At 47.9% G+C, this 17,183-nt stretch overlaps 4 protein-coding genes across 4 annotated transcripts; 1 reads left to right on the forward strand and 3 right to left on the reverse strand.

Annotated features, from left to right (window-relative positions):
• Positions 1-1,061: 1,061 nt before the first annotated feature.
• On the reverse strand, positions 1,062-2,257 carry BJ212DRAFT_1303429 (uncharacterized protein; the record flags this gene model as incomplete). Its single annotated transcript, XM_041333416.1, has 3 exons — positions 1,062-1,284; positions 1,329-1,556; positions 1,674-2,257. 3 exons carry the CDS (start codon positions 2,255-2,257, stop codon positions 1,062-1,064), a joined length of 1,035 nt encoding a protein of 344 aa, XP_041188062.1.
• Positions 2,258-4,727: 2,470 nt separating this feature from the next.
• Positions 4,728-9,775, forward strand: BJ212DRAFT_1281988 (ABC-2 type transporter-domain-containing protein; the record flags this gene model as incomplete). The annotated part of the gene is made up of 19 exons (XM_041331664.1): positions 4,728-4,953; positions 5,005-5,434; positions 5,485-5,744; positions 5,791-6,109; positions 6,162-6,257; positions 6,309-6,530; positions 6,588-6,783; positions 6,834-7,049; positions 7,109-7,489; positions 7,543-7,646; positions 7,695-7,811; positions 7,867-7,981; positions 8,035-8,150; positions 8,199-8,363; positions 8,411-8,762; positions 8,816-9,184; positions 9,250-9,331; positions 9,379-9,635; positions 9,695-9,775. 19 exons carry the CDS (start codon positions 4,728-4,730, stop codon positions 9,773-9,775), a joined length of 4,104 nt encoding a protein of 1,367 aa, XP_041188063.1.
• A 193-nt stretch (positions 9,776-9,968) lies between these two features.
• BJ212DRAFT_1303431 (uncharacterized protein) lies at positions 9,969-12,151 on the reverse strand (the record flags this gene model as incomplete). Its single annotated transcript, XM_041333417.1, has 10 exons — positions 9,969-10,319; positions 10,370-10,414; positions 10,463-10,834; positions 10,882-11,153; positions 11,202-11,255; positions 11,305-11,379; positions 11,433-11,521; positions 11,573-11,649; positions 11,699-12,020; positions 12,087-12,151. The coding sequence occupies 10 exons, from the start codon at positions 12,149-12,151 to the stop codon at positions 9,969-9,971; spliced, it is 1,722 nt and encodes a 573-aa protein (XP_041188064.1).
• Positions 12,152-15,131: 2,980 nt separating this feature from the next.
• On the reverse strand, positions 15,132-16,643 carry BJ212DRAFT_1536441 (NAD(P)-binding protein; the record flags this gene model as incomplete). The annotated part of the gene is made up of 7 exons (XM_041341818.1): positions 15,132-15,784; positions 15,838-15,895; positions 15,931-16,040; positions 16,094-16,316; positions 16,366-16,423; positions 16,475-16,529; positions 16,592-16,643. The coding sequence occupies 7 exons, from the start codon at positions 16,641-16,643 to the stop codon at positions 15,435-15,437; spliced, it is 906 nt and encodes a 301-aa protein (XP_041188065.1). The 3' UTR covers positions 15,132-15,434.
• Between the last annotated feature and the right edge of the window lie 540 nt (positions 16,644-17,183).

The raw sequence follows: 17,183 nt of genomic DNA on the forward strand, positions 1-17,183 counted from the left end.
CTGGACACCTTACCTTGACTTTCCTTACCCGTGCAATCAATACCCTTGCCCTCACTTGTTACCCGCACCATTCCTTAAGACTTCCCTACCCTAGCATCTTGCACTTCCACATCGACTGCTCATTGACCGCTCATTGACTGCTCATCGACCACACTTCCGCATTCCCACGCTCTACATACCTGCGCACTTGTTCCCATGCTCTGCACACTTTCGGGTCTTTAGTATCATTGGCCATTCTCAGTAGCAATTCCCTTTAGGGTCGAATGTTCTTGCTTGCAAGTGTAGCAGCTAGGCAGAGCATCGACCTACAACAATATTTTTGGTTAGGCACACTAACAAGTGTCTAGCCATTGTTGTGTTTGCACAGTGTGGCCTCTCATGTTCAGGGTAGTGAGGAGTAAGCTGGCTCTTGTTTTTTTCTTTTTCTTAATTAGAGGTGTATCTCTTTGGGTATTGTTAAGGTTTATGTTTGCCTGGTGGGGCGTTTGAGTTGGAGATCCACCTACCATCTCCTGGGTAGCATCATTTGGGGTGGCCCCAGTGGTTTGAGAGCTACTCCCTCTGCTACTTGGGAGGCTTGAACCAAGACCAGGAAAGGAACTGTAGATATTATTTTGATTATTGAATTGCTGAGTGGTTGATGTACTATGCCGTCCAAACAACCATTGAGAGGCGAGGGCTGTCATATCCCAGACAGCCATGGTGGATACATGCTAGTGCTATCTAAAACAGTAAGTCCTGTGCTTACTGAGTCACTTTGCAGTTGCTTCAGCATCTCTGCACAGCTAATCCTTGGCCTAAATAGGCCTCCATTTTTGGCTTGCACTGTCAGGGCTCCTTCGGCTTTCCTGTCCTGCTTCTGCAGCCAGTATATTTGGGCCAGAGGTGTTGGATTCTCAGACTTCGCCCTGTGAATCTGGGTTTGCAGTTGTGGCTGTTGTCAGGATTTGCTCACATCATGTTGTTAGTATGCAGTTTCTGGTGAAAGGGGGTTTATTTGAGTACTGAGATACATGGTGTGGGGGCGTGGATGTGCTATGGTACGTCAGGGGGGGGGGTAGTTAAAAGGTATGTGCAGTATCTAGCGGGTGATGTGAAAGTGATCTCAGGTGGGGCCTCTCCTCCCTTTGCCTCTTCCTCTTTGACTTGAGTTGTTGGGTCTCATTACCACATTGTGCTTGGGTCTGTTCCAGGGTGGGATGTTGGGGAATGGGCAGAGCCCTTGCGGGTGCATGATTGAATGGCAGAGGGGGCAGGGCATGAAGTTGACCACAGTGCCAGTGCCTTCAAGTTCAGATGGATAGGTGAGGGAGTGGAGATAGGCTCACAATTTCGTCCAGACAGTGGGGGTATTGGTTGGGCTGATGGCAAACACGTTGTAGCATGGGAGTAGGATGCTGCTGCTAACCTTGAAATCAAGGCATTCAATCCACAAGGACTTGATGAAGTCCCAGGATGCAGTGTGGACTTTGTCCTCAGGGATATCTCCTTTGGATAGGATATCACAGATATCCCACCTTGTGACATCTTCCATCCAGACTTCATAGACAGCCGACCTGATGGTAATGTTGTCTGTTGTTGAGAAGCCGTGAAGGCAGAATAGGAGAAGGGGTGGTGAATTGACTCGGAACTGATGAGCGGCAAAGGTGACCTCAGTAGACCACCAGACTCACTGGTTAAGGATGAGTGATTTCATCTCCTCAGAGATGTTATAAATAAGGAAGCTGAGGGGATAGTTTGCATCTTCTGTGGTGGCTTCTGGGCAAGGTGGTGAGACCTTTACCTCTTGGCCATCCTGGTGGATGAAGTGCATGATCTCGGACACTGCAATGCATAGTCTTTCGACTAAGATGGGGCCTTTGACAGATGGGTTTTTCCCGTCATGGTCGAAAACTCTAACTAGGATTTTCGGGTGTGGGACCTTCAGCCACGTGTTAATGACTTTTGCTGCTTGGTAGTCAAAGAATTGTGCCACATGGGCTAGGTGGATGTGGGGGAAGCCGCCCATAGGTATGGGAGTGAACTGGGGAATGACCATAAGGGAGTTGATACCATTAGACCTGATAATGGAACGGTTTGTCTCAGCAATGGCTAGGTGTGCATGGAGTAGGTCCTCTTCAGATTCTTGAGAGGATGTAGATGGCTTGGTGCAAGTTGCTGTGGGGGTTGTTGTTGGGACAGGTGGGTCTAACATGGTTTCATCATCCATGGGGACAGGGGTTTGCACAGGGGAGTGGTGTAGGGTATCAAGAGGCATTTCTATCTCTTTGTCTCTCGAGAAAATGAGGGAGTTGATGGTGGGGGTTGTCACATTCTCCTCAGATTCAGTAGGGGGAGCTTGTGAGATGTTTGTGTGGGGGGATGGGGATGGTGTGGATGGGGTGGGGGTTTCTTCTGTGGTGGTGTCCCCTTCATCTGTTAGGATGTTGGGCGGGAAGAATTGTGAGCCTGATCACTGATGTCTGGGGAGGGACTGGTGTGTGCCCATAGGGGATGGGTGAGCATTAATGTTCACACTTTTGACACTGGATAAGTCCTTCATTGCAAGCTAGGATGGGGGTATTGTTGCTTGGGGAGGTCTTTTTATATTAGAATTTCATGTTTTTTAGGGGCATTACCTTTTGTTGTGCTATGGGAGTTTTCGTGGGTTGTTTGTTTTCGTTTTTGGATTAGTTTTGGAGTGCGGTGTGTGGTTTTCAGGTGGTGTATTACATGTGTTCTTCGGTTGTGGGTTTTGAGAGTTTTTCATTGGGGTGGGGGGGGGGGCTCTTTTCACGCTAGTTTTTGATTTCTGGATGCTGTACATGTATTCGAGTTGTTGTGTTGTGTCAGGTATCTCGCATTCAGTGAGTCTTATTATGTTTCAGGGTATCTGGTCTGTGGGGGGTGTGTTCTGGTGGGAGTTTGTTGACGTGTTATCTTTAATTAAGTTGGCTTCATGGGGTTGTATAATGGGGATGGCATTCTCATTCGGGATGCGGTGTTGTGCGTTTGTTTTTTGGTGGTATTCTTAAGGGGTGGAGCGGTCTTAGGTCATTTTATTTGTTTGTCAGGGAGACATGGTTGGTTTGTGCTCAGTTCTATGTTGGGGCGGGTGGGGGGTCCCTTTGTTATTGGTTTTTGGTGACATATTGGAGTTTTCGGTGCTGGTGCTTATGTTCTGAGTTTATTTATCGTGGTGCGCATGGTAGATGGGTGGTTTTATGGTGGGGAATGTATTCGTATTAGAGGCCCTATACAGGCTTATATAAGCGTTGCGTTTCCAATTTATATCACGTCATAATCTGATCCAAAAAAGAGCATCGGCCTGGAGACCAGGCCTATCGTAGTCTCCCAGTCAGACCTTTGAAAGAAGGAAGACGGTCGTTCCCTCTCAAGGCCTAGATTGGGTCAACATAACAACAGGACTTCAAATTCGTGGCGTTTGCCAACCTCTTCAAGCTAAAGCATCCTCGAAAATTGCCTGAGGCCTCGCTGACTCCGGTAGAAGAGGCTGTCCATAGCCTGTGTCAAGTATATATTGACTCATCACTGTTCCCTCAATCGGAATTAGTGTATCAAGGGTGCACTAACGCAATCCGAACTTACGCACTAAGTGTGTGTCTCTGTCAGACGGGACTGCTCGTCCTTGAGTGAAGAATGAAGTTGCGTTTCGAATTCATTTCTCTTGGTGCTAACGTCGCGCCAGCACATCTTCTTCGCTGAAGATGTTTAGAAACAGCGCAGGTGAATTCATCAATTGCAGTTGTGTTTAGTGACTGCAAGTGATCTTTTGGGCCGGCGCCATGCCACGTCACTGCGAGACGGGCAACCCTCGGGGAATACGTACTAGAGGACATTCTCCCCGAACATTCACCGGTTGCTATATGAATCATTATAGCGCATTGCTATTTCCTGATTGGCAGTTGACAAGGTGAGTGACTGAACCGAAAGGGGACCGACATGAGGTGCTCTTCTGATCGCGAGGAGCAGTTCAAGCCCAATTGTTTGGATCGGCCTTATCTTCGCAACATCAAATTATAATTGAAAATTATTTGATTCGTGCTGCGGGGTGCTCGGGAATGGTGTCGGGCATGGTCACATGAATGGCCGAAGTCACGGCAGCCTGGATCCTTGCAAGGGTAGTCTACTTTGTAAGTCTTTCTTGTAATCAGTATCCCCAACTGAAATAAAGTTCCGATACCATATCATAATATGTTGTCGGTCTCCTGTGGAGTACGTATATATAGTGTCGTCCCTTTGGAGCGGGCATCGTTTGTTCGTCCGAGGAACCAATGAAATTGATCTTCTACGGGTAGAAGCTCAGATCAGCTTCCTGCTATATAGAGAGCGCAGGGTTACTCATTGAATAATCCCAACGGTTCTTCGTCCACCCACCATGGATTTTCCTGGTCAAACGCGAGAAATGGATGCCCACAATCAGTCCGCCGGCGCTGCGTCGAAGGATGGACGCCAATCTCACCTACCGTTCACCTTCTTCGATCCAGCCAGTATGCAAGAGTTGGAGCGGACAATGACAGCACGATCTACTCGGTCCCACCACCGTCCGCTAGACAACTTTCCCCCTCCACGTTTGCCGAAATCTAAAGTGGCTGATAATCGCAAATCCACGATATCTATCGCTATGGAAAGTGGCAGTAGTGGTCAAGATGACTTTGATTTTGAGCAGACTCTGAAGGACCTCGTTCGACGGTATGTGATTCGCTACCATCTTACCACTGGCTGTAATGCGTTGTAGACGGGGTGAAGAGTCCATCAAGGCCCGTGAGTTGGGCGTGATGTTTAATGATTTACGCGTAGTTGGCATTGGAGCACGCGCATCACTGCAACCCACAGTGGGCTCGATGTTAAATCCCTCTGTTGCGCTGAAAAATATTACAACAATGCGCAATCCCCCAATTCGTGACATTTTGTCAGGCTTTGAAGGTGTGGTAATGCCAGGAGAGATGTTGCGTAAGTCTAGATTGTGTCTTACTCGGTCACCAGTGTTCTGACCTCCACCAGTCGTTCTGGGCCGTCCTGGTTCAGGCTGCAGCACGTTCCTGAAGGTACTCTCCAATCAGACGTCAGAGTACCACGCTGTTGAAGGTGATGTGTGGTATGACTCCTTTACCCCTGAGGAAATAGCCAAGCAGTATCGGGGCGATGTCATCTACTGTCCTGAAGATGATGTCCATTTTCCGACACTAACAGTTGAGCAGACATTATCCTTCGCAATCAAAACCCGCACGCCGCATGCGCGGTTCAGCGATCAGTCCCGCGACCAGTTTAATCGCGACGTAGTCGACATCCTAATCAGAATCTTCGGACTGCACCACGCACGTAATACCGTTGTCGGGAACGCCGCTATACGAGGCGTATCAGGTGGAGAGAAGAAGCGTGTTTCTATCGCAGAGGCTTTGTCATGCAGAAGCTTGATCAGCTCATGGGACAAGTTTGTTATCCCTCGATTCATTGTCTGCGATGAGCGCTGATGACTTGTAGCTCGACTCGTGGTCTGGACTCGTCGACAGCGTTAGAGTTCATCCAGGCACTTCGCATTGGCACCGATATTGGCCGGATTACGACAGCCGTCTCTCTTTACCAAGCCGGTGAACAGTTATATAACTTGTTTGACAAGGTGTGCGTAATCTCCGAGGGCCGAATGGTCTACTTTGGGCCTGCAAAAGAGGCGCGTCAATATTTCATGGACATGGGATATGAACCCTACCACCGACAAACGACATCTGATTTTCTTGTTTCTGGTACGTATTGGTGTAATGATCCTTGTCATATTCTAAGATTTTCTAGTCACGGATCCAAATGCGAGAAACTTCCGTGCTGAGGTTGAAGGGTCAATACCCAGAACAGCCGAGGAAATGGCAACTTACTTCTTGGCATCTCCGCTAGGGCGAGCCAACCGTCAATCGGTTGATAATTATCGTAATCTCTACGTGGGCAAACCCGAGCGCAAGGAGGCATACAGTCTTAGTGCAGAGTTGGAGCATGCGCGTCATGCGCCTAAGGGTAACTCCTATACGATATCAATCCCGATGCAAGTCAGGGCAGTAATGGTCCGCCGGGTTCAGATAATAAAAGGCGATATCACATCCCAAGTGGTGCAACTTGTGTGCGTACCAATTGTATGCTCATGTCAATATAATGTGTTGATGGCCCCTAAGTGCACAAATATTCCAAGCCATCGTGATGGGCACCGTCTTCTATCACCTCCCTGACGCAACTTCTGGTTACTTCTCTCGCGGAGGCATCTTATTCTTGTTTGTTCTTCGGCATTCTTGTGTGTGCGAAGTTTCTAATCAGTCCTATAGTGCATTGTTTTTCGGCGCCTTGTCTGCTATGGCTGAAATACCTGCCCTCTATGCTCAGCGTCCCATAGTTCTCCGTCACCACAAAGCAGCGATGTATTATCCATTCATCGAAAGTCTGGCTCACACAGTCGTCGATATACCAATTACGTTTGTCATCCAGGGCGTTTTCTCTGTACTTCTGTACTTCTTGGTCGACCTTCAGAGGACAGTATCGCAGTTCTTGTCAGTGGTTTCATGTCTACAAGTTTACGCTACAGATCTAATATGCCTTTCTGACAGCATATTCTTCTTGGTGGTATTCACGATGACGACCGCGATGAAAGGATTTTTCAGGCTGGTCGCTGCTGCTTTCAAAGAAGAGTCTAGTGCTACATCAGTAGCTGGCATTGGTGTTTTGGTCTTCGCGCTGTACACCGGTTATACTATTCCTCGGCTCAGCATCCCGGGCGCCCTGCGCTGGATCACTTACTTGAATGTAGGATAACGTATTGTTTTTCAAGTGCCGCGCTGAAACATCTATCGCAGCCTCTCGGGTTCGGTTTTGAATCATTGATGATGAACGAATTCCACACTCTGAACGGGACATGCTCTACCTTAGTCCCTCAGGGTCCTGGATATGAAAATATATCGCTGGCTAATCAGGTCTGCACCACAGTTGGAGCTCAGCCTGGAATGGCGACTGTCGAGGGTAACGCCTTCGCATACCTATCTTACGATTACGAATACAGTGATCTTTGGCGCGTACGTTCTAATCTGACTTGCTGACCGGAGTCATGACAGCTCATTTTCTTTTCTATCAGAATTACGGCATTATCTGTGCATTTGGTGTCGGCTTCCTTCTGATGTTGCTCTTCGCTACCGAATTCAACACCGGCTCCGCATTTGATTCTGCTGTCACTCTCTTCAAACAGTCTAAGGGCGCAAGGTCTGTTGGACCCGTCAATGTACGAAGAGATGAGGAAAAAGGGGGACCATCAGCACCTAATGAAAACACACGCAAGCAAAGCAAAGTATTTGATGAAAAGAAGAAACACGGGCCGCCAGATGTCTTCACCTGGCACCATGTGCAGTACGTTGTCCCCATTTCAGGGGGATCGGAGAGGATGTTGTTAGACAATGTCTCTGGTTATGTCGCACCCGGAAAGCTCACTGCCCTCATGGGTGAATCGGGTGCGGGAAAGGTTATCATCATTTTACTGCCCAACCTCGCCGTAGACTGACGAGACCGTGATAGACTACTCTGCTTAATGTCCTTGCCCAGCGCGTCGATGTTGGTGTCGTTTCAGGCGACCGTTTCATCAACGGACAACCACTCCCCTCAGATTTCCAAGCACAGACGTAGGTAAAAGCCATATCGTTGGTGGGCAACACTAAAAACTAGTTCAGGGGATATTGTCAGCAGATGGATACCCATCTACCCCAAGCCACCGTTCGGGAAACTATTCTTGCTTCAGCTCATCTTAGACAATCGGAATTTGTCCCTATGGAGGAGATTCAAGCCCAGTATGTCCTCCTATTTTACATTGTACCATCGACAGTTCTGACTGATATTATTCAGCGTGGACAAGTGTCTCCAAATGTGTGGCCTTGAAGCTTATGCAGACGCAGTTGTGGGCTCGTTGGGCGTTGAACATAAAAAGCGCACAACAATAGCCGTTGAACTGGCTGCGAAGGTATGTACATCTTTGAAGATGTAGAACCCTCTTCGAACATCGCGTGCCAACAGCCCAAACTTCTTCTTTTCCTTGATGAACCTACGTCTGGTCTCGATTCCCAATCGGCTTGGGCCATCATCACATTCCTCCGTGAGCTCGCCGATAGTGGACAAGCCATCTTGTGCACGTGAGTCTTGTATATATCTGATAGTGTTCTCATGCTGAGCTTTATTAGGATTCACCAACCTTCCGGGGAGCTTTTCCAATTATTTGACAAACTTCTCCTCCTTCGTAAGGGCGGCCAAACCGTCTACTTTGGTGACATTGGGGACAAGTCTTCTACGATGTTGAAATATTTCGAACGTAATGGAGCCCCACCTTGTGATGAGGATGCCAACCCGTAAGTCCTTTGTTGGTTCAGTCATTCGTGGAGTTAAGCTATGACAGTGCGGAATATATGCTTGATGTCATTGGTGCCGGAGCGACCGCGAACACATCTGTTGATTGGCACAATGTTTGGCGAATTTCGCCAGAAGCTGCTGTGCTTGAGGATGAGCTTGGGCGCATTCATGCTGAAGGTCGCTCTCGTCCCGTTGTCCAGACCGAGCTACGCACACAGTTTGCTACTTCATGGAGGCACCAGACCATTGCTCTTACACAACGTAACTTCCAAGCATATTGGCGGAATCCAACCTACTTGATAGCAAAGCTCGTTCTCAACATCGCTGGTGGTCTATTGATTGGCTTCACATTCTTCAAGACGAAAGACTCCCTCCAGGGTACACAAAACAAACTCTTTGTATGCCTTGCTTCATTTGATGAAGTGGCTTTGTTCGCTAATTGGTATCATAGGCAATTTTCTTGGCCACAATTTTGTGTGTCCCCCTTTCTCAACAGATGCAGACGGTCTACATCGACATTCGGTCAATTTATGAAGTTCGGGAGCGCCAGAGCAGGATGTACAAGTGGACTGCTCTCGTCACCTCTCAGATACTTGTCGAGATACCTTGGAACATTTTCTGCTCGTCGATCTTCTTTATGTGCTGGTACTGGACAGCCGGATTCGACACCGACCGGGCTGGATACACCTATCTGATGTATGGAGTCATATTCCCGCTCTATTACACGACGATCGCACTCGCAATAGCTTCCATGGCTCCAACTGCATTTATTGCTTCATTGTTGTTCAGCACACTCTTCTCATTTGTCGTCATATTGCAAGTCAAATTTCTAAACTGATAACGTGGCTGCTTGCTGATTTATGGTCTAGTAACGGTGTCCTGCAGCCATTCAGTCAGTTGGGTTGGTGGCGGTGGATGTATAGGGTTTCGCCTTTCACTTATCTTGTTGAAGGCCTATTCGGTCAAGGTTTGTGCTTAGGTCTGACTTCTATATTGAGCTCAACTTGTTCTTAGCGGTTAGCGGACAGGCGATTGTTTGCGCGTCGACGGAGCTTGTTCCAATTGTTCCTCCTACAGGACTCACGTGTGCTGATTATATGGATCCTTTCATGTCTTATGCGGGCGGATATCTAGCAAACCCCAATGCGACATCGAACTGCCTCTACTGTCCTTTCCAGACGACAGACCAGTACATGCTTATTGGATTCAATATTCAGTATTCTCACCGCTGGCGTGACGTTGGCATCATGCTTGGTGTCACCTTGTTTAATGTGAGTTCCGTCCCCCGCTATTCACTCTAGGTGTTCACGAAGGAATATACTTTGCCAAGGTCGCTGCAATTTTCGCTCTCACCTACATCTTCCGCATTCGGAAGGGTAATCTTTTACCTTCGCTCACGCGCAAGCTGTAACACGAGGGTTGTGTAGAACGAAATATCGGGGCACATGAATGATACCGGGATCTTACTGGTGTGTATGTATGTGTAGAGTCCGTAGTGTGTTCTGTATACCTTGTTGTAATTGACAAGTGGATTGCGATGGGCAATTTGGGCCCCTCGCTTTCTGAGGTGTAATCATATCTGTAGACGTTCACTACATCGAAAATCAACCACCAATTGCATCCTCTTCAAACATTGCGTCGTCGAACATCAACGTAGAAGAATGACCTCCTCTCCCGCGAATTGAATCCAAGGAGATATTTGTTTCCTGTGGCGTAGTCTTCTTGCTCTCGATCCAGGACTTGGAGTACTCAACAATCTTACGGCTGAAGACAAACGCAGGCCAAGCAGCCCTCCGCCACATACCAGCTCCAGGCTTGTGGATCGTACTGTATGGTTGGAAAGCAATAACGATCCATGTCGTGACAAAAGTCAACAACAAAGATACCAAAACATAATGTGCGATCGTCTCAAGAGAGCCGGGATTAATTTCGCGCACGTTCATCCCAAAGACCGACTGTTCAATCAGTGAGCGCTTTTGTTCATGTTATACCTCCAAACACATACAGCAGTAAAACTGGCGGGCAAGAAGACCATGGTCAGGTATGATATCTGCAGAAGGCATGAGCTCAATCGGTGTACATGTAGCTGCCATCGCACCTGTTTCATCGCTGCAGAGTCTCGAAGGGTCGCCATCGTTAACCTGAATGTTTGACGACTATCTTCGATGTTGACAGTCGCAAATGCCAAATCTGTGGCGTTCTTTAATCGACTAATGAGCATCGAACATCTTCTGTGTAACCTGTCAATTTCGGAAAGGAGGTTCTTGCATTCTCGTTGCATCAGCTCTTCTGTAGTACCCCAATTTTTTGAATCTTCCATTGCAGGGTTTGGAGTCTCCATAACAAATGTGACCGAAATCTCGAAATCATGAAGGAGGGTTTGGTACTGGAGGAGGTGCGCCTGAAGGCTATGGAGGTTATAGTTGAGGTCGGTCATGGCAGAGAAGTCAGAGGCGTTCAAGATTACTTCCTGGGCATGATGAGCCTTCCCACAACTCGAACAAATTGCATACACACCAAATCCTTGATGCGCTTATACAACACTTCAAATGTCTCATCCCACGCATACAGCGCGTACCACAAGATTGCCAGAAAGAAGAAGGTTGGATCTTCAGATGCGACGAATATTTTATTCCAGTAAACGCTTCCACCTGCGCGCTCCATAACCAGATGCAAGCGCTCTGCAGTAGTGCGATCACGCAGCACAGGATGATACGTTATGATTGTAGAGGAATTCTTCTCGCGAATCATATGGATTGCCAGAAGGTCGATGAGAAGGACATGTTCCCCTATGAAAGAACTCAGACAAAACCGTGGTAAAAGCAAATACGGATTACCGTGTAGGTGAAGGGGTGACATGACATCTATAGTATTCTTCCTTGCGTTCCGTTCTGTGTGTTTTGTAATAAGAAGCGGTCAACTATTGAAAAAATGACGAACTCATGCCCGTTAAGCTAGAATGTGTCTTCGTTTTCTGCCCCGTAGTCCGAATGAAAGGAAGGATAACTGTGATATCTACCCGGAACAACAGATTAACAACCTCCACAAAAGGCATTCATCAGACGTACGATCCCCTACTCCATGTTGAACCTCTTCCCGGTATCGCGAAGGAATCCAGTTTGTGGAGGATGCAAAGAAGAATGGCTCGATGTTATACCTATAAAGGAAATTTCAGTGCCAAATTTGGCATTCAAGCCGGGGCACGAACCTCGTCCCCAACATCTTCAAAACGGATTCCGACATGTTATCCACGAATAACGCTCGAACGCGGACGTTTTTCCGAACCTGATTGTGGTCAAGATCACTCATTAGTTTGGCGAGATGGAGTAAAAACACTGCTTTCTTCCTGTAATTTTGACCAGAATTCGGTTTCCTTCCCTTCCGGCACCTCAACGCGATGCAGCCCTTGCTCGGGTATTTTGAATTGACCGTCGCCCGTTACGTCAACGGTATATATGATGCACGGTTTCACGGTGTGCGCACATCGTGTCAACATCTGGCTTCGTGCCACTGGAATCGGACTCCAGTTACCGAAAAGTTCTTGCGGGTATCCGCGCCATTCATGTTCTCCCTTTCGAAATGGTGGCTCAGGGGATGAAAGGTCGGTGTTGAAATCTACCCATGGCCATGGTCCCGAGGGTGCTGCATGACGATATCTGAACCAAAACAAGAGAACACATCTTCCTAAATATCTAAAAGGCAGAAAATATGAGAACTCTTACACTGGTACTGGAATCGGACACGTCTGCGTGTCTAACGCCGTACTTGAAGTGTTGCTGGATGACATGCCGGGGAACAGGGAGTAAAGGTCCACTTGGTTTGTGCCTGCTGGACTGGAGGGGCGTGTATCTTATACTCGTGGGCGAAATGTTGGCGCGCCTAAGATATCCGGCCTTGGATCTCCGTCACACTTAGCCGCTCAGTGCTCGTTGACCAGCCCGTCGACAGCTCGAATTAGGATGGCAAGAACACTCCGTTTTAGGCAACAGTCGAGGCCCACCTCCGTTATCGGCAGCAATCGATAATCACCGATTCAGTGCTGCGGAAAGCCTCAAGTGTGAACGGAAGAAACAGGCGCTCGCAGTAATGAGTTTCGCTTGTGTGCAGGTCTACATAACCGGGGCCTCACCTAGGGAGCTTGCAATTATCCGAAGTCACACTTCTGACATGCTCTTACCTCGTTCCAAAAAGACCCTGGTTAAGGCTGAGAAAACGTGTATTGGCTTCAGTGGCACCTGCCAGTCTGTGCTGGAGGTAATGTAGTGGCGGGCCGGCAAATAGTCCATATAATAGTCTGCTCTCGCCGCACACACGAAGAACAATATCATGATGATGGTTCGGTAACATTAAAATTTGCTTTTGTCACTTGCAGCTTGTGTCTGCGCCCTCGGGCCTCGATAAAGTCAAACTTTCGTGTGACCAGTGCCGTGTTGGGTCCAGCAGTGATACACGTGGTTAAAAGTATGCAACTTGAGGTCATGCATCATGTTGTATCTTCGCTAGATATCAGTCGCCGTGATGGATTCTCAACTAGGAGTCTAGGATGTCTCAGGCCAGTTGTGCAAACTGATGTCTGTCACCACCGCGACCAACACGATGCAAATGAAGGACTCCACGCTTACTATCTCTGGCATCTTTGTGATACGAAAGCCCAGCAACCGAGGCAGAGAACGAGAAGGTGCGCATGACGCGACAGATTGCCCGAGGATGAAGAACAGGCATTGTAGACATTGATATCATATGTGCCCGCACGTCGGTAAAACGCAAGTTATCTGTTTGCTTTTAGTCTGGGGTTGGCATGCCGACACAATATTGTGCCTTCCATCTTTGACGGTATTCAAGTAAGTTCCGCCCGTGCAAATGTTTCTTGGCCAACATTTATTCAATGATCCAAGCACTGATTGCGGTATGTTTCTGTCATCGTCATACACCCATCAAGTTCGCCTCTTACCTACTACACTCATTCTCTAACAGTATGACCATAGTCTCAAATGATCCCATTTGGTGGCCGTCCATCAATTCAGACCGTGTTTCCAGCTATTTTGGAGGTCCGTGGAAAACAGTCGGATGCTGAAGCTGATGTCCCAATCTAACCTTTTCGCAGTTGCCGCCTTTATTGCAGTGACGTATGATTGGGGTGAGCATGATTAGCATCAAAGAACTGCTGATAGCCTACAAGTATTTCCAGCACTTACATTCGGACAAGAGGTATGTTGATGCTATGACCGCCGACCGGAGCAGCCATGTCGCTAATAGTATTTGGTTTTATAGGTAGAATTGGTCTGGGTGAGCAGAGTCTCATGTCATAAGAACACACATGAAAATACACTTAATTCCAGAGGAAACGGTGGTCCCTAATGACAGTTCTGTATCTCGGTGTATGTAGCTTGCCTGTCACGGTTGTTATATTGTGCTGACTTGAAAATATCCTAGATGCGCTACCTTGGAATGATATTCGCTGCGTATGTTCGAAAGGCTAAACAATCAGTGTTGTACTAATCGTCTAGCCAGCATGTACATGCTGTGTATGTCTCCTTAGTGCACTCGCTATCTTTGCTTCTGACCAACAGCATACAGACAGTTTTCCTACCATCTCGCTGACAGATACCGTGAGTCTTCGTCTTCTACGCAGACACCTGCTATCCCTCTCCAATTAACCGCGGTGCCCGGTAGGAGTGAGTGTGATCCTTTACTAACTTCTTGGCTCACTAATGACTGCCACATTATACTGCCGCAGATGTGAGTCTGTTGGAGTGTGCTACCCGAGGCTGATTACTAACAGGATTCGTCAGGCTGGATTATGTACATCGTATGGAATTGGACGAGTGTTTTGGCATATGCAATGCTGTGGGGTGAGTTTGGCACTCGCGAGACCTCAGTGATATTGACTCGACTGACACATGCTGCAAGTCATCATGATTGCTCGGTTGTATGCCATGTATCAACGATCCAGAAAGATCCTAGAAATTTTTCATTATCACCTTTGTGGCTGACAACATTTTAAACGGTGTGGTCTCTGTAATGACAACAATGCATACTTCAGGAGGTACGCTTAATTGTGGATGACAAAAATATGCATCTCATTGATGAATACCAGAGGAACTCATTCTCTCCGGCACTCATCAGTGCTCGATTCTCTCGATTGGCTATGCGGAATATGTTCTACTTCTGGATTCCATTACTTGGATAGTCTTCACTGTGTGGGAGGTCCTTGCACTGTGTCTTGCACTCTGGATTGCTGTGAAACACTTCCGTAAACCGCGACGACCTTCTGCAAGAGGGATCATTGAGGACTCTTTTACGGTGTTGATTAAAACTCACGTATTTTACTTTATGAGGTGGGCTCATGCTGTGAATATGGGTTCCCGTTGCCGCTGAAGGATCAGACATGCTAGCTTTGTTGCTGTTTCTTGCTTCGACATCATTCTTGATTTCTCTCCAATACTCTCAACGGTATGTCAATATTTCACTGACCCCTGCATATGACCGTGGTTCATCATTGCTATAGGACCGAAAATTCCTGGAAACTCAGATTTATTCTGGATTTGTTCAGATTTCGACGGTCGTCCAGTTGTTTGTGCTGGGACCCCGCCTGATCCTTGACATTCGAGAATACTACGCTAAGCTTGTGGTTGGTTCCGACGCAGCAACTAGTATGACCTCGGTCGCTTTCCAAGAGCCTGTGCATATATCAACTGGCAGTAGTGTGTAACGCTCGGTGAAGTTGTCTAGTGCTCTGCAAGGAGCAGGGGAATTTGCTTTTATTTATTCCTGCTTTTGTGGTATCAAGTTTGGTGTTCCGAAGTAGATTTTAAGGAGGTCAGCGCAAATTTTTCATCGTAGTATTTAATTGCCTTGGGAGGTTGGCAAGTTCCCTTTGAAGTGATGGGTGCTAATGGCACACTCAATTTTGCAATTCTGTTGATGGGCATACAGGCATGATGCTAATTCAAGATGTATTATGCCATTGGAGCCTGCTCGCCGACCAGCAACCAATATGGTAGGGTTCTTGACAGCAAACGTCTTCATTTAGATGAGACAGTGAACAACGTTCTACCATCAGCAAACAATTAAGAGTCTGACGAAGTAGGAGTGGGTCCCCCTTTGGACCATCCAATCAGCTCCCTCATAGCACGTACGCCAACGGGTCCCCTAACGTTTTTAGCAGGATCCAAGGAAACACAGATAGCTTCGGCCAAGTGGTCGACACGAATTGGTGGGACGCTCAACAAGGTGGCCATAGATACCAACGCCGAAGGTGTCTGCTCAGTCGCCTTTGGGAACACGCTCGTGCCGAGCCAGCGGACGATGGACGCTGGCATCGGTACAAAGGACGGCATGGCTGCGTGCATCCACGCCGAGAAGGTGAAGAGGTTGGCTGGGATGGTCATCGGCCTAGTCTCGGGGTCGTATATCATAGCTAGACAAAAGACGTCAGTGTCTAGAAGTATCCGTGCAAGGATGCATGCTCACAAGGCCGAACGTGTACTGCTCGATACTGTGGATGATCTTTCATGATCTCATCGATTTTCTCTCGGCCTCCAATTTGGTCTCTATGTATCGCACGGATATAGCAGGCCTGTGAAAGTCCTCTGCGGAAACGTAGACAAACGGTCGAACATGCGTAATTCCTTGTGTGGGTTTACTAGCAGTAAACGCCTCACACATACGGATGGCTAGTACAACATATGACGACACGCTGCTGACATGAAGGCAGGTCAGGGCTCACCAGTATCACGATTAAGTTTTTCGTAGGCTCCTAGATGACGTGCCTCTACCGGGCTGATGCCCGTAATGGACTTAAGCAAGCCCACAAAGTCCTTATCGTGGAACTGTTTATTGCGTTGTGTATTATCAAGGAGGGTGCCTATGGTGTGCACGACTGCGTTGACGCCAGGTAGAATATCAGCATATGTGTCGGGATTCATAGCGTCAGCTTTTCGCCATTCTACCTAGTGGGCTCTAAGCGTTATACGCGATAAAAACGAGTAATTTACGGACCTTCTCTGCCCAGTCTGGGGTATGGCCTTTTGGGGTGCGGTAAGGCATCCCAGATGAACTGAACATGCAATATAGTCTCGACAGACAGAAGGAACAAGTTCAGACATACCTAACACTGGTGACCCCCATACCCCGCGCAAGAGCAGCCTTGCACACCGCAGAACCTAAAGTGGAACTGGATCAGACCATCTTGCAATAGCAGGACACAATCAACGAGGAACCTCACCGACGAACCCATTACCACCTACGACAAGAATTTTCTGGGCAATAGCAGACATAGCGTCAAGACTCGTCAGGTAAGTATAACAATTGGATAAATTTCCAAGAAGATTGCCGTCAGACCTAAAAATATTCAACCAGAAGTGTGGCAGTTGTTCATGCCCGAACTCGGGCACTAATAGCGGCGATCACTGATAGTGCAGTGTATTTATGTAATATAAGGAATCCCCGAAGCTTTCCGCTGCTGCGCTACTAGTACTTTCCTGGAGTCGTACTAGGTGCCCTGTTATGTACCCTTCCGAAGTACTTCGCCTCCCAAGAACAAGGTACATGCGTTACCCCTCGGTTATAAGATATAAGGTCAAGCACCTTACCATCGCGCATCTGCTATTGTCCACCACCCCCGACCTGCAGTCTTCGTCGGACCCTCCACTTATCACACCTAACCCTCCAACCTGCGCCTTCCCACATCACATGCTAGGCCCACAACCCCATGAAGCTTGACTCTACCTCCACGTCTCGAAACTTCACGCGGACTCCCGTGCCAGGGCGTGACCTCCCGAAGCCCTCCCGCCGCCGCCTCCTGCTTTTGCCCAGCC

The sequence above is a fragment of the Suillus subaureus genome (assembly GCF_016647635.1).
Source record: "Suillus subaureus strain MN1 chromosome Unknown BJ212scaffold_43, whole genome shotgun sequence".
NCBI lineage: Eukaryota > Fungi > Basidiomycota > Agaricomycetes > Boletales > Suillaceae > Suillus > Suillus subaureus.